This window comes from Martes martes (assembly GCF_963455335.1).
Source record: "Martes martes genome assembly, chromosome: 4".
NCBI lineage: Eukaryota > Metazoa > Chordata > Mammalia > Carnivora > Mustelidae > Martes > Martes martes.
The window spans coordinates 126309515-126324606 of record NC_137891.1 but is presented as its reverse complement, the minus strand read 5'-3'; the positions used below and the strand labels follow the sequence as shown (position 1 = coordinate 126324606).

General features: G+C 33.9%; 1 protein-coding gene across 1 annotated transcript in view; it reads right to left on the bottom strand.

Moving 5' to 3' along the window:
* The window catches only part of ADGRL4 (adhesion G protein-coupled receptor L4), a 106766-nt gene that overhangs the window by 30425 nt on the left and 61249 nt on the right, over positions 1 to 15092 (bottom strand). Inside the window, exons 4-11 of the mRNA XM_080799906.1 lie at positions 13513 to 13662; positions 12739 to 12809; positions 11746 to 11925; positions 11456 to 11639; positions 10255 to 10371; positions 5226 to 5431; positions 2669 to 2842; positions 1224 to 1427 (exon numbers count right to left, since the gene is read on the bottom strand). Of these exons, the coding sequence (XP_080656032.1) occupies positions 1224 to 1427; positions 2669 to 2842; positions 5226 to 5431; positions 10255 to 10371; positions 11456 to 11639; positions 11746 to 11925; positions 12739 to 12809; positions 13513 to 13662 (1286 nt within the window). The remainder of the gene's footprint in view (positions 1 to 1223; positions 1428 to 2668; positions 2843 to 5225; positions 5432 to 10254; positions 10372 to 11455; positions 11640 to 11745; positions 11926 to 12738; positions 12810 to 13512; positions 13663 to 15092) is intronic.

Here is a 15092-nt window from a genome sequence, read left to right as displayed (position 1 = left end):
ATCAAAATTGGGGAACTACTTTAGTGAGGAACTGAGATTGAAATATGACTTGAAAATGGGAAGAACTTGATAAGTGATAGAACTGAAAATAAGCACTCTAAGGAATAGTTTTGGGATAAGGGTAACCGGGAGATGAAACTGAGGGAAGAAACTGGCATTGGAGGATAGTGGGTGGTATATAACATTGGCAGGTGTTACGCATGCCCCTGCAAAATAAAAAAAATATATGAAGGTTATAGTCTAGGGTATACTATTTAAAACAGATGTTTGGCGGCATCTACTTCAGAAGAAGACCTTGGTAACTAGGCATTAGTGTCATTGTTTGACAGATTTCTAACAGGGATGGAAATATGGAGGAAATATAATGTCTTGTGGCCCCGCGGATATACTTCTCCAGTCTCTACCTGCATGGAGGGCAACTGACCTAGAGCTCTACCTGCTGTGTTCATCTTTCCCACAGGCTGCTGCTACACAGAAGAGTCCTCTGCCACATGACTCTGGCTCAAGGTCTTCTCAAAGGACTCCTTGCAACCACACTGAGCTTTCCTGAGAACCATACTGTTGTGTCAAATGCTTCCACCTACACTTGTCCTTTCTTCCTTCTCTCCTTTTCTCAGGGTCAGACCTGCATCTCGGTGAGATGGCTTTCCAAGTCCCTCTCTTCCCATTATCTCTCAGCCATTTTGCCTGATTAATTTATTGCACATTGAATCCCATTTGAATGTCTGCTTCTAGGAGGACCCAGACTAACACAATATAGGAACTGTTTGGTGGTCCTCCACCAGTGACGGGGGGAGAAATAGGTAGTTAGGAAAGTGCAGTGACTCGGTGGAGCCAACTCGTTACATTTCAACCTGTGAACCCACTGCTTTTATAGTCAGTCCCGTGTTAAGACAAACTTTTTATTTCTCATTCTCTTTGTCCCATCTGCCTCTGTTTAATGCCCGCATTAAAAAAAAAAAAAAAGGCTATTTCTTCAGTTTGTTGCTAAGTTTTCATTTGTCCCAATGATTTGTCATAACAAGGGACATCGTGCTTAATGGAATTGTGACAGACAGGTTTTAGATATGGTAACATTAGCAAACTTGGAAAAAATTTAGGAACAAAGTAGATGGTATGTTTGCCCATTAAGCTCTTAATTAAAAGACATGATTCTATGACATATGTATTTAGGAAAGTACAAATTTAGAAAACAAAATAGAGAGGAAGAGAGATCTACATACCTTATTAGTATTTGTATTGATCCCAACAAGAAAAACTAGTTCAGCAAGGAATAGGTTACAGCAGAGATTTTTGTGAATTGTTGTTCTGGTGCTTTGAATTTCACTGAAGAACCAGAAGGTAAAAATGCATATGGAAAGGCAAATCAGTGAAATAATTATTCCTAGTTGAGTGATCCTTGTAAGAATATTATAATCTTTAATACCCTAAGGGAAAATAATAATAAAGCTGTTAAGAGAATAACTCAGTAACTTGTCAAAGGAACTACAACATATAATGAACTTCTTTTTTTGGTGAAACATTAATCAAAACGTTCATAAAATGTAAAAATACAAATGTGCATTTAGATGAGAAAAATTCTGTGCCTTTGAAAATGCTCAATATTCAGAGAAATCTGATATAAATCATGTAGCACTTTAAAAGTTCTGTAATTAGTGCTTTTTTTCCTGGGCATAGTATATATTAGTATATGGTTTAACAATGTTATCGTCATCAGTATCCTGATATTAGAAAGGCAATTCATTATTGTAATGTGAAAATGGTTAATTAAAACAGATTTATCAGTGGTAATAACAAGTCTTATTTCTATGCAGCAATTCATCTAAAACACATTAAACAAAGGTATCAGAAATGCTGAATGTATAGAATATCAAAACAGTCAAGTTGAGAGACTTTGAAATGGGTAAAGTTGGTTTTATTCTAACCAGATGAATATTTATATCTTATATAGAGAGCAGAGGCTTCTTTGCTTCCTTAACATTCAGGAAAAAAATCTTTATGACTGACATTATGGTTAGGCAGATTTATTTGGTCACTTTATATATTTGATAGATTCTCAGTAGACATGGAAATGAACTTGTAATTTAACGAAGATTATGATACAGTGATATCAAATAAGAATCTCTATAGTGTAAAAGAAAGATATTACTGTTGCGAAATACATAGCATAGACCTATTCACTGTAGAAGAGATCTGTGTTTAAAAACCTTGTACAGTTCTACATTATTAAAACATTGTAATAGTTATAAATATGCTAATACTTATAGACCAGGTTTCAAATATTTTTAACTAATTTGTAATTGGTAAAAATAAAGTTTCAATACAAGGCAATGGCCCTTAGAGACAATGATACATTAAAATGTATAAGTGGTTTTTAGAAGCAACATTAAAAATTAAGAGTCAGTGGATAGGTATTTAATGCACAACCTACCAGCTATCGTAGACTAGATAAGTCCTAGGCAAAAAATTACCTAAAATCTGGTCTAAATATGTCAAAGAAGACAGGTAAGAAAGCAAAGACTAAAAAAAAGATAGTTTGGGGGTTTTATCAGTTAAATATATTTGCACCCAAAGAAACATAAAAAATTAATTCTCTTGACTGACATAAACACACACAAAAAGAAAACAAGCAGGTTTATAAATATGAAATGATGGAAAATTGTCTTACAATGGAAGAACCAGAAGACATCAGAATTGCAAAATGTGTCAGGTGGTTACAGCGGCATGAGGTGTGGGTCTCATTTGAGGACATGAGCTCGCAGCCCTCCAAAGACCAGTTGCCATTCATGGTGTCAGGCGAGTAGCTCCAAAATGCACATTGACTCCTATACTTATCTGTGGTCTGAAAAAGAGACATTTTACTGATGGAAAAAAGAGAAAGAATTATACATATAGTATCACATTTCTCATATTTGAAGTACCATTTTGCATATCAATATAATTACAATCATGCCTAAAACGTACAACACAAAATCAATGCTAATAAATGAGTCCTGGTGTTCTGTGGAAGAACTGAAGTTACTGCAACAATGCTATACTTTATCAATTCCTGTGCCACAAAGTTGTGAGAATTATGTATTATCAAATGAGATCGTTTAGCATAGTGCAAGACACCTAATTACCATATGATCTTTATTTGATAAATGTTTACAGAGAATACACTGGATATTAGTCATTGACCCAAGTACTAAAAATACAATACTGAACAAAACAGAAAAAAGTATGTGTGCCACTGATTTTAGATTCTCATGAGATGAGAAATTATTAAAAAAGAAAAATAAACCAGGGGAAGGAGAAAGTAGTTGAGACTGGTCAGAGGAGGCCTTTCTTAGGAGATGATATTAAAGGAAATATCTCAATGAAGTTAGAGAGAGAGAGAGAGTAAACCCTAAGACTTAGGAACAGAAGGTTCTGTATGGAATGGAAAATAGAAAAGCTCTGAGACTGGATAGGAATCTTCCAGAAACCCTGGAAACCAGTATAGTTTGGGTACAGGGAATGAGATAATGAGCAGTTGAAGACAAGATCAGAGATAGGGTCTGCTTGCATAGACTACAGGGTGGTTGTTTTATAGATAGACTTCTCTTTATCATATATTTATATTAAGTGATCATAGCATAATATTATGAAAACTACTTTTAATATTCCTTTGAGGTAATGGAGAACTATATACTAATTGGTGAAATTGCAAATAAATTCAGGAAAATGAAGGTGTTATTTATGAGATAGCTTCTGGTTTTTTTAAGGAAAACAATGGGATCCAGATTTTATTCTCAGAAAGAGGGAAACCATGAATTAGGTAGGTCTGTTGCCAAAAGAAAACATTTCATAGTGGTTGTTAATTTGAATGAGAAAAAGATTTGAACAGAGAGGAAGATTAAGGATAATCAAGTTTTCACATAAGTTTTGGTGAAGAATTTTTATCTAAATGTGTGTTGTATCCTGGTTCGTGATTGTATCAGAGACTGGTGAAGTAGGTTGTTTTATTTTTTCTAAGTGCAACCCATATTTAGGAGAAAAACAGTCCTAGGTATATGTATTTCCAACTCATGACTAAGAACCAAGGTGTGAAATGTATTCACTTAAAAGATGTAAATTTGGAGTTACTACTTTGCTAGGCAAAGATAGGAATTAGAAATATATTGGAAGAAAATTATCACTGACTTGGAGTCAGTGACTTGGCGTCGTGACTTGGCATCTCTTTAGCTGCCACTAGCAAAAACTGCAGAAAACCCATCAGAGCATGTGAAAGAACAACATTCTGATTCTAGTGTCAGAAGGTCAGTTGGCACCTAAAAATATCTAAGTTTCCTTTCCATTCTTAAAACATTTCACACCCTCTTCTGAACATAATGCCTACCAATGTTTAGGTTTGAGCTACTATTTCCTTGGATCTTCTATACTTTTAGCTTCTCTCTACATTAGATGTCTTTACAGTGACACATTTGTATTGTGCGTAAGCATATCTGTTCCTTTAGTCCTCTCCTTCCCCCGTAAACGTGCAAATACAATTGTCCAGCTTCAAGGCTCTCCAAATGGAGCATCAGAGGTACTTTTTCATCGTGTACTAGGACTGAAATTCTGTTGAAAATCCAAGAAACCATCAACCGTAAAAGAGCAGTAAATGATCTACGATCTTTAGTTTTCGCATTCATTTCTAGGTATATAAAAAAACCAAATACTTAGTACTTTCTAATGTTTATTATGATGGAGTTTTAATTACACATGAGCTTGAAAAAGATTTTGAATAACAGTAAAGAATAAAAAGGTCTCAGCTAATTTCTTTATGAAATACTGTAAACTTCTCTGTGATTATATTTTAATCAGCATTTAAGTCCCTGCAAATATTATTTTAAAGGTCAATTAGTAACCAAACAACTCTGTCATTACACAAATGACATTTATCTCTTTGGCTCTGATACATTTTTATAACTCATTACTAAAAGGTATGGAGACTTCCAAAGTGAACAATGTAATGAAAAATAAAATTAAAATATAGATTAATTTCAGAAAATCAAATGTGCAGAGTTCCTTGATATTTATTAGAAAGATAGCAGAGCACAGAAAGTGCAAAAAATATTTTATAGAAAAATTAGTTGAGACTACTTTACTCTTAATTTTTAAACTCAAGAATTCACATACAATTAAAGTGACACAATGAAAAAAAGTTCACTTCTCTGAATGGTTCACACTCATAACCAATAGTTAATAGAAAAACAGCTTACCTTCATGTGACTTAATGTAAATGTTATTTTTTCAAGTTCATACAGCGTGGGTGGGTTTGAGCTAATTGAGACTGAAATCACTGAAGAAATGACTCTTTCCTCCTCTTCAGAATTATCAGAACTTTGAGGTTCCAGTATGAAGTTGTCAGATGATGAAAACAAGGGACCGATACTCTTATAATATAAAAATGCAACTGCAACATTGCCTATCAATCAAATAAGTGTATTTAGTGAAATTCTTATAAAACAAAAATATATTTAGGCTCTCAAAATAAACATAAAAATTGAAGATAGTTTTTTACTCTAAGGAAGTCATATGAATACCTAGAAACTAAAATGTGGACATAGTAAGTGCATGTCTATATAATCAAATCATACTAAGACATATTCCCTGACCTCCAGGACCCTGAAACTAATCATGGACAGTAGCATCCCCTTTGAACAACCTATATTTAGGAGAAAAACAGTCCTAGATAAATGTATATCCAACTCATGACTAAGAACCAAGGTGTGAAATGTATTCACTTAAAAGATTAAAATTTGGAGTTACTACTTTGCTAGGCAAAGATGGGAATTAGAAGTATATTGGAAGAAAATTATCACTGACTTGGAGTATTAAGGAAGCTGAGAATTAAACAAGTTGTTAGATGCCACTGAGTTCCACTTCATGCCGACTGAAATGTTTCCTATTTAATATTGATGACATAGTTATATAGTTATGCAGTCTCAAGGTAGGAAATTTACTGCCTTGCCAGACAGCTATTTATCTGTGCCCCCTGACACTCCTCAAATGCAGTAAATCAGCATATAACCCAGTACTAGAAACGCAATCTGATCAGTACAGATTGTCATGTGACTATTTTTCCTTTAGCCTAGACATTACACCTATATCAATGGACCTCAAATTGTCTTGGTTTTTTAAGCAGCTCATTATTACTGATATTAAGTATGTGAACAACTCAAAATCTAGATCTATTGTCTTTTCAAAATTCCTGTCACCACTTAGGTCATACACCTTCTCTATCTGTTTTACAGAATTACGGACACAGAATTTACAACTTTGCGTTCAGAATTTACTCTTGGAATCAAAAATTCCGGTTTCAGTCATTGTTCCTACTTGTGTGGCTATGGATAAACTACTTGGAACTTCAGCTTCTTCACTTATAAAATGATAATAGTAATACTCACTCTAGCTACTTAATGGGCTAAGGTGGAAACCAAATTAAATAATACATGAGTCTTTTGTAAAATTTAAGGTGCTATAGTAATAGGACTATTCTTATGTTTTAAACTAGAAACATTATATATTTACTTTAGATTACTGGGACAACTTACAAAGAACTCTTTTATATTTGGTCCCTCAAATTTGGGAGACCAGAATAATGTGAAAGGCATAAATTCATCAAAACCATAAAGACAAATGTTGATTGTATCATAAGACACAAAGAACTGTGCCCTCTAGCGGCCATCTTGCATCACTGGGAGTGTGCACCTAATCTCAACAGGTCTGCCCAGAACCCCGGAGCGCCAACTCCAGTTCTGGGCCTGGTCTCATTTCCGCTGCAGCCAGGTGAAAGAAACCACCACGAACCAAGAGAAACTTGTCAAACTGCTCAAGTGCACATTGCTCACCCAAAGAGGAGGGTGGTCCATAGAATGGCGCCAGGATATGATAAAAAAAAACCCCTCATTTCTCCTTAAAGAAGTTAGGGGTAAGCAATATCTGTGATACTGAAGACGTATGTTCACACACTAAGGAACAGTGATCCACTTTAACAAGCCTCAAGTGCAGGCATTCTTGGCAGCGAACACTTTCATCATCACAGGCCAGGCTGAGACAAAGCTGCTGACAGAAATGCTACTCGGTATGTGAAAACATCTTGGTGCAGACAGTCTGAGCAACTTAAGAAGATCCGTTAAAATGCTGCCCACACAATCTGTGGATGGAGGAGAACCACTTGCTACTGGAGAGGAGGAGGAGGGGAAAGTTCCAGATCTTGTGGAGAATTTTGAGGAAGCTTCCAAGAATGAAACAAATTTAACTGAGTCAACTTCTGAAGACGATAAAACTCAAAGAAGTTACTAGGAGCTGCTACTGTATATTAGGACTGGTTTTTAAAATTCTGTTCATGTCTCTGAGAAAACCCAGATTTCTAATATTTCTGAGCCCAAGCCCTTTGGACACTGCAACTCTTTTCAGTGTTTGCTTAGACACAATTTGTTCTTTGAAGCTAATTAAGCTGAAGAAGCCTGGGAATAACGTTTGAAACAAGGTTAATGAAAAAGAGAAAAAACAAACAAACAAAACAAAACCAACCCAAAACAAAGGACTGTGATACAAATCTGAGTCCTTCCACATGACACACATCACACTAATAAATAATACTTTTTGATACTGCTGTGGTTATGTGAACTAGAAATTGCCTAAATGCATCATGATTCATATTTTCCATTGTATTTAAAAAAGGTATCACGAGAAACATCGCTAAGAGATTGCTGAAATCTATGTATATTAGATAAGAGCATTTTCCTCAACTGCCAGTTTAAGAAAACTTATATCAAAGAAAGAAATGAAGTTATTGTAACATGCTTGGGCTAGTGACATTATGAAGACTCCTTGTGATGAGAACTAGTCCAGTCTTTGCCATGGACAGGCCAGGGCCTGAAGCAGGATCTGAAAACCTTTTAGGTCAACTTGACTCAGTCCAGTGTATGAACCAGTTCATATCATGGTGCCTTCTCAGAAGTTGCAGTAGGAGATGGTCCAAAATCAAATGAAACCCCCAAAAGATAAGATAGATCTCTTAAGTCTACTAACCACTCCTATCTTTTCTCAAGGAAAATATTTAACATCAAATTTTTGACTTTGGGTAAAATGTGATTCTTGCTGCATAGAATACTACAAAATCCCTTCTTAGTTCTGTTCTGAGTATTGTTTCAGTATTTGTTCATTCTCATCATTTGAACCTCTTCTAATTCCCATGATTTCTCACTAATTCTTGGCCTGATTTAGCTTTTAACTCTCTTATCAGATATGGATCTTCATTCAGTAAATGAGGGATTTATTTGCTAATGACAGGAAATAAAATTCAGTCTATAAAAAAAGATTAAAAATCCACCTGTTCTTCCATGGACCTCCCTTATTTTCCTAATAATGACACTATACACATTTTTAACCTGAAGCCCATGTTTTATTAATGAATTTTTTTTTTTTTGTAAATGAATAATCACATGTAGACACCATAAAGCAGATTTTATCAGTTTGTTAGACTTGCCCTTATTTTTAAGATTCAACCTTAAGGGGGCACCTGGATGGCTCAGTGGGTTACAGCCTCTGCCTTCGGCTTAGGTCATGATCTCAGGGTCCTTGGATGGAGCCCCTCATGGAGACCTGCATCGAGCCCCGCATGGGGCTCTCTGCTTAGTGGAGAGCCTGCTTCCTCCTCTCTCTCTCTCTCTCTCTCTCTGCCTGCCTCTCTCCCTACTTGTGATCTCTGTCTGTCAAATAAATAAATAAATAAAATCTTTAAAAAAATAAAAAAGACACAACCTTAAGGAAATCAAATTTTCTGTGTTTTCTTAACAGCTGACATTATGGTCACTTTCAAGTGTCAGAGTTTGCACGCATAATCTTCAAATATAACAAGGCTATCATATGTTCAGACAGGATCTCTTTGAGAAATTAATTCCATGACAATTTCATCATCTGTCAGTATAATAAGTATTTACAGTGGTTTTATTCTCAACTTCTAAACACTACTCAAATTGTCTTAGAAATTTCAACAGTTTAACACAGTCTTTGGATTTGCTCCTAAATAGTTATAATGTATGCTTGGTTAATTACAATATGATGTAATAGAGTAAAGCCTTGGATTCAATGGTAGTATGGCTTAGTTATTTTTTCTTTGTTTTGTGGCCATCTGTTTCTTATTATTGTATAAAAATGACAAGAAAGAATGAAGGGGATAATATCAATGGGTTAGGGAAAAAATCCGACACTAATGTTGTGCAAAAATTTTTTTAAAGGATGTTTTTCTGAGAATGATGTGCAGAATATTAAAAAAATAAAGACAATATAGCCATTTATGAAATGATTTCTATACTAGAGATCATACTGTGTTATTATATGTACTTTTTACTTACATTTATGACAACCCACATATTCTTTGAGAATCTATTATAATTCATGTTTCACTTAGGTAGTATATTTTGACCTACTTGAGAATGATAACAATTCTGTTGGCAGAGATTTTTTTCTAAGTGCATTGCATTAAAAGACCAGATAAATGGCTGACATAGCTGCTTCCTTGTCCTTGATTAGGTGACAAGGAAAAGCTGGTTAGGGTTGATTTCTTTGTTAACTTCCTCCCTTCTAGTACTGGCTCTGTATTATTTGTTGATGTGCATGGAGAAAAATCCATTAACTTCATTGTGACTTCGTTCCATTATCCATAAAGTGAGGAAATTAGGGTAGGTAATCATCAAGTTGCCTGCTAGTACTGACATTCTATTTCCCAAGAAATCCTGCCTTTAGTTGAGAAGTTTAAGTACAAAGACAAGAAATGGCAAGTGGAAAAGAAATCGAGGCCTAAAACACTACTTGTCTTCGGGAACATTGTTTGTCTTCCTCACACAATTATAAATTCAGCCTCCCAATGAGTAATATGAAGGATTACTGAAGAAGAAATAGTAAAAGAATCCTATGCAAATTATAGCACCTATAAGTTCTATAAAAGATGGAATAAAATCACAGCTCCTTTATATATTCCAGTAGAATCTCAACGATATCAGACAGCTTCAGAAATTGGGTACAAGACAAGAAGGCTAAAGATACAGTCAGCTAAAATTCTCACCATGTATTGACATCAGACTGAAAATTTCAAGCACAAAGACAGAAATCCTGTGTATAAACATTAAATGTGTTCTCTAGGAAACCACACGTTATATGTACATCAGATACAATCAAAGGCATGATAAGTATTTATTGCAAATTACTGACATATTGAATATAAGACTATTGGAGTCTTACCATTGGAATCATATGCAGCTTTCCTCTTTGGAAATACCTTTATATAATTTCCATCCACATTCATATAGGGATGAGTATGTTTGATGTGATATGAATCAAAATAGAAAGTTTTGAGAGCTGAAATAAAACCATGAAAATCATAAATTCTCTGAAGTTAGTTTAATGAATTTATTTGTTTAATGAGGGACAATTTTATCCATCATTGTTGTGTTTTATCCATCATTATTGTATTTCACCTTTTTTGGCAAGTAGAATGAGCGTATTCTGAATATGCTTAGATGTTATATCTTAAAAATCTAATTCAGATTTTAACTTTTTTTATTTCCATATATCACTCGTGGTTTAATTTAATCTTTGTTGGTAAGTAAAAGACAAAATACATATGTACACAAGGGAGCTATAAATTATAATTACTAAATCAAAGACAAGCGACCACCATGTCTTAGAGGATGGTATGTATAATAAAATTGACCATATGGGGAATGATTGAATTAAATTCTTGGATGATAATTTCCTTATGTGGGGTAGCTCACCTTTTTTATTCAAGAGTATCTCAGAAATGCAGGGATCCTATATATTAGTCATAATGCTTGCTATTTTAATTTTGAGCAAGTGGTGAATTCTTGCATACTTACTGCTGCATAGTCAGATGTTACCCACACGATATCATATAGATGTATGCAATGATTATGAGAAAATGTTCTTTGTTTCCCCAGAGCAACTTTAAATGCATCTTCAGTTTGATTCAAGATTCTGAATGTTCTAAATATGAGATTGCATGAAGCAGGAAACATTCTAGTTTGCTAAGTTGATTGCTTCATAACAGAAAATCTGTCTAGAACTATCTTTGGCCAAGGTAAATCCTAACAAGTCATCAGATGACTAACTTAAAATGACAAGGGGGTAATGTACCCTAAGCATTTAAATGCTACACAGCTCAGCAATCAGACAAGGTGAAGATGGTAGGGAGAAGACATTGCTTATGCATGAATACATTTTTACTCATACTGCTTCATTTTACTCATACTCCTTTTTACTCATACTTCATTCACATTACTCTTGTAATGTGCATTGCCATTCATTTCTGCATTGATGAAACAGGTGCCAATTTAATTAACAGTATTTTAAATACTTTCTTTCCCTTTTGAGGATGGCCTGTCTGGCAAACACCATTGTTTTGAAATTGACCTTGGCTTCTTACCTATATCACTTGAATTAGTATTGAACTGAGTGGTCTTTTGGAAGTTCTGAGATATCCTCAAGGTAGCCTGTTCAGCAGCATGCATCAATTTTGTGAGATGAGTTCTTCTGAGATTCATAGATAACTTGTCCCAAACTATAAATGTGTCCTTTTGAACAAAATTATTCACAGTTTTTATAAATTCCTGTTAAAAAGAAGCATGTCTTTTAAAAATGTTGGAATCCATGAATCATAGATGTAAGGAAAAGTTTAAAGCTCAGTTATATTGAATTAAAGCTCAGCATACTTACAGTAAGAGTTGAATTAGAAAGGGTGTCCTTGGCTGAATTCGTGCTATTCATGTCACCCAGTAATGGGGATGATTTAGCTAATATTTCTATATATGTAATTATATCCATTGGTGAAAGATCTTTCACAGAATTTCTATAGACTTCTTGTAGTAAAGCCACAGGTTTCTGTATGTGTCTAAACTGTACAAAAATGAGCCCAGAAAAAAGAAACCGATTTAGAGCACTATTGGATCATGTGAAGAATAAAAGGTTGTATGTTAAATTTATTCTAAGTTTGGTTGTCTTGTGCTCTATATTAATAAGTTATCAGACTACACCTAAACCATGACATGCAGCACTGAAACTTGAAATTATTTACAAAAGGTTAGTAAATAAAAAGCATAGAAATTACTTTAGAAAAGAAACAGCATGTCTGAATTAATAACTTTTAAAAATGAGCTTTTAAAAGTTATAATATATGATAATGTATTTTGGTTTAGATTTCAATCAACCAGAGAAAAATTCTTTACAATGTGATAGATTAGAAATTTGCTCTTAGCTGACTGCTCATCGTGTTGAGAATCACTCTCAATCACATGACAATTTTGTGAATGTCCTACTTTATTTACTCTTTGAAATATTTCCTTTGAAGTACAAAATTTCCTGGCATTCGTTATGTTTTCTTAGAATGTGGGAACCGGCCTGGGGTCAAAGTGTGTTTTTACTATTTTGCTCATCAACTTTCTTTATAGGTTGAAAGCAAAATTTCCAGTATACTAAACAATGAAAAAATAATATACACTAAGTATCTCAAAGTCTTCCTCAGGACCTTGGGGATTATCAAATTGATTCTGTGACTCAAACAAACTACCTAAATCTGTATATGTAAATAGTTTCAACTCTATGTGAAGATCAGCTGGTTGCTCTTCTATTTAAAATGTGATGTAAGAAGGATTTTAATGGAAACTAAAATGTCAAAATACAATAAATTCTTAATCTAACTAGTTTACTTACTTTTGTTAACATTCTATCAATATTTGCAGCAATACAGGCATTATCTAGATGGCAGTTTGCACTCACATTTTCTGTAAAAAAAGAAAATAGATCATATAGTAAGTTTTCTAAAATATTTTTTTCCTGGGGCACCTGGGTGACTCAGCCAGTTACGCATCTGCCTTTCTACTCAGCTCGTGATCCCTGAGTGCAGATCTAGCCCCCGCATCGGACTCCCTGGTTCTCCTCCTACCTGTCACCCCACTCATGCTCACGCTCACTCTCTCTCAAATAAATAAATAGCATAAATAAATGAAATATTTTTTTCCTAAGATGATTACATTGATTCCAATAATTTTACTCCTTTATTTAAATACTTAAAACACATTCTTAACACTTGAATTTTATTTTTTGTTTTACTTGTTAACATTTATTGGCTTCTCATTATTTTCAAAAACGATTCATAATAAAATACACAATGTTTATTTTTATTCATTTATTTGTCCTTATTTATTTTCATTTGTTATTATTTTTATTCATTAAGATGCACAATATTTTAGGGAAAATGGAAGACTGTAGTTACCCTACATGTTAACTACCTGTGTTAACCACATAAAACATATGGTCTACCTCTTCCATTAAATGAAACAATAACTTTTCTTATTTCATTTTATAGATAATAAAAGAATACTGGCAGTTTTTAGAAGATGTAGTTCTTTGTACGCTTTACTACTGTGTAGCATTATATTTTATATAGCTCTTCAATATTACATAAAATGTAATCATGTAACTTACCTTGGCAGTGCGTGCCATCATTAGGCGTGAATTGTGATTTCCCTGTGGATGTCTGATAACCTTCCTTGCAGGAGCAATTATACCCACCATCCACGTTTTCACACACTGCATGATCTCCACAGGCAGCTGATTCACTGCACTCATCTATATCTGGAAATATTTGGAAAATTAAATTTTTTATTTAGTACTTATACAATTGCTACCTTGCTGATACAGTTATATATGGTTAGTGATTTCATATTAAATTTTATTAGAAAGTAAAGAAAATCCCATGATTTGGAAAATCACAGAGCAAACTCAGCTGCATATATTTATTTTGAACCCTGATTTGGCCAATCCATTTTGAAAGTGAATTTAAAAATGTCATTCATGGACCAAACTCTTGAATTATTTTCTGAGTATAATTATTCATCCACAAAGTCATTAAAATAATTTCCATCATTGACAATTTAACATTTAATCCTAATTTAATAAAGACCCAATTTTTTAAAAAGATTTTATTTATTTATTTGAGAGAGAGAGAACACAGAGGGAGAGTAAGAGGAAGAAGCAGGTTCCCCATTGAGCAGGAATTGCTCAATGCGGGATTCAATCCCATGACCCTGAGATCATGACCTGAACTGAAGGCAGACACTTAACTGACTGAGCCACCCAGGTGCCCCTAAAGATCCAATTTAAAAAATACATCTACAAATCTTCATTTTCTACTACTAAACTAAATGGATTGTAACAATCCAGTTTAATCTGGATGATAAAAAAAAAAGTAGCTCATTTTTCCCCCAAAGCTTCATTTTTGCATGTAAGTTATCCTAAAAATGAGCAAAACGTGTGATTCAACTCTCTTAAAATTTTACCACAACTTAGTACATTTTGTCCAGGTTATATTTTACTATGATTCTGAATACACAGTCATCAGAGATAAAGTAACAAATAGTACAGAATTAAGTCTTAGATTTTCAGTAGCCGTATATCAAAGTCACAGTAAAAATGTTAGGTTTTAAGCTCACATAATTTATATTCTTAATTTAAAATTTTACATACTGCAGTGAAATATGTCTTAAAGTTAAAAATATAGTATAAATACTCTGCCAGTAGGCAGAGTTCCAATAGGGAATGATTCCAAGGAACTGAAGAGTCCAGATCATTACCTTAGGCTAATGCAAAGATTTTTGTGTTCCCAGCCTGGCTCTGACATTTTAGAGATACTCTATGTCAGATTAATGACTAAACCTGTAATTTTAAGTATAAAATTTGATTTTTAAAAAAAACGAATAGAGTGCCACAATACTGTTTGCCACAAAAAAGGGGGAGTAATCAAAGTCCAACTTTAAGTCATGTAGCTAGTTATCTTAGAAGTAGTTGATCCTAATTTTTCCCTTCAAAAATGCAATGAAGGCACAGAGTAACGTTAAAATTCAAACCACCCAAACCTGAAACTGACAGTAAGTCTCTTGGTAGTTCTCGAAGACATGTCCATTAGCTAGAAAGGGAATGGTACTAGATTTAAGAAGACAATTCATAGGCTGAAAAAAAGGGTAGAAAACTCTTTGTTCTTCTGCCAAGCCTATATATTCATAATC